Source organism: Taurulus bubalis, assembly GCF_910589615.1.
Source record: "Taurulus bubalis genome assembly, chromosome: 11".
NCBI classification, from domain to species: domain Eukaryota; kingdom Metazoa; phylum Chordata; class Actinopteri; order Perciformes; family Cottidae; genus Taurulus; species Taurulus bubalis.
In genome coordinates this window covers 14,107,525-14,109,623 of record NC_136599.1, presented here as the reverse complement: position 1 = coordinate 14,109,623, position 2,099 = coordinate 14,107,525, and the positions used below count along the sequence as shown (strand labels likewise).

The 2,099-nt window shown below is 43.0% G+C and overlaps 1 protein-coding gene across 1 annotated transcript; it reads left to right on the top strand.

The window, feature by feature from the left end:
• hoxc4a (homeobox C4a) lies at positions 1–1,359 on the top strand (the record flags this gene model as incomplete). The annotated part of the gene is made up of 2 exons (XM_079226387.1): positions 1–496; positions 1,007–1,359. The coding sequence occupies exons 1-2, from the start codon at positions 61–63 to the stop codon at positions 1,357–1,359; spliced, it is 789 nt and encodes a 262-aa protein (XP_079082513.1). The 5' UTR covers positions 1–60.
• Positions 1,360–2,099: the final 740 nt, after the last annotated feature.

Sequence of the window (2,099 nt, the reverse complement as noted above, 5' to 3'; positions counted from 1 at the left end):
GGGCTTTATGGAGCAGAAAAACGACAAAGCTAGAAAAATTATTTTCCACTCCAGAAATTAATGATCATGAGCTCGTATTTGATGGAGTCTAACTACATTGATCCGAAATTTCCTCCATGCGAGGAATATTCGCAAAATAACTACATCCCTGAGAGTAGTCCCGAATATTTCAGCCGCGCAAGGGAGACTGGCTTCCAGCATCACCATCAGGAGTTATATCCTCCGCGGGCGAGCTACCAAGAGCGCCAGTATAACTGTGCAAGCATCCCTGAACCCGACACGCCAAGGGGACATGGAGTACCCCATTCTGCGCACCTGCTGACAGCGAAAGGGCAACCTGCTTCATGTGAAACACCACAGTTGTCCATGTCCCCCGCAACCCCACCGGCCGCAACCTCCGCCTGCAACCAAGCTACCCCGGAGCATCCAAACAGCACAGCCTCCTCCAAGCAGCCCGTGGTTTACCCATGGATGAAGAAAATTCATGTCAGCACTGGTAGGCAACTTGTCTGTTTATGTTCCCTGCACTCCTCGTGCTTCCTCTCTCCCTTTCCCTCCCTTTATCAGTCCCTCTGACTCCCATCTCGTTGCCAGCCCCTGCTCCGATAGCAGGGAAGCCTTTGAAATGGCACAATTGAGGCGGATTTACGACTCGGCATTGGTAATTACACCCACCATAAATTTTATAGCCGAGGTATACTCAGGGCAGCCGTATCACCATGTGGCTTCTGCTGTTATGTATTGCGCGATAGCGAGAGGGGGAGAAATGAATAAGAAGAAAAAAATTGAGCTTTGTAATCTTGCATTAATAATTTAGCTCATAGTTGGATGTGAGTGTCCTCTCATTACCCTGAGAAGTTCTTAACTTCCCATTTAAATTTCTCAAACAGCTAAACATTCATATCCAATAAATCTTTCTAGCCATATCTCAGTAGAGGCCATTCTTGTTTACCCCTCCTTTCCTCCCTTCTCCGTCTCCCTTTCTCTCCACTTATCCTATTTCCAGCGAACCCGGGTTACAATGGGACGGAGTCCAAGCGGTCTAGGACAGCCTACACTCGGCAGCAAGTCTTAGAATTGGAGAAGGAATTCCACTATAACCGATATTTAACTCGGCGGAGGCGCATCGAGATCGCCCACACCCTGGTTCTTTCCGAGCGACAGATTAAAATCTGGTTTCAAAACCGCAGGATGAAATGGAAAAAGGATCACAGGCTCCCGAACACCAAAGTGAGATCCTCCTCCGGGTCCAACACAAGCTCAGCAGCCGGCGCTGTTGCAGCTGCTTCGGCCACTAACACTGGGGCCCCCGACGAACTCACCGGATCACAGCAAGGAGAGGATATTACCAGGTTATAGAGCCACGAGCCAAGGAGCAGAAAAAGGACTGGTTATTTATAGAACAATTATATATTTTGTTTTCGTAGCTATCATGTGCGGTTTCCTTTAAGTCCAAAGTTATATAAATTGCATGTTATATAGCATGGATTATTGCGAATACCGATTAATTATTTTTACGTGACACAGGGTTTAATTTATTTGAAGCTGAGTTAAGATGATGTTTTTTATTAAAAAATGTTTTGAATGAAGGAAAAAAAATAGTAGAAAAAAAATACATTTTATCAAAATGTTATTGTGGGCCATTCTTTTGCCCAGATGCCCAAGGTGAAATGCACAATCTATTTATTTCAAACAACACTGGAAGGAAATCAATATAATAATAGTTATTTTTGGTATAAAAAAGCTGGAACACACCATTGATCTTGAACTTGTATTGTTTTGGACAATAACAATGTGTGCATTACCTCGTGTATTTCAGAAACAGGATTTTGATTTACAATTTAGTTCTGTGGTGTTGATGTTGTGCTTATTAGACCGTTAAAAAGCAGATTATTGTGAAATGCAATAAACGGAGTATAGTGTACTTGTGCTAATAATATTGGTCAATAAAGCAGTGAGTGTCTAGTTTTATACGTTTGGTCGAACTTCATTTTAGGCAAGATGAGGTTTGCTATTGTTTTATGGCTTTTTTTTTAGAGGGATCACCTTAAAACGTGTACAGATGTGTGAATACTTGAACATTTCATGAGGGAAACAAG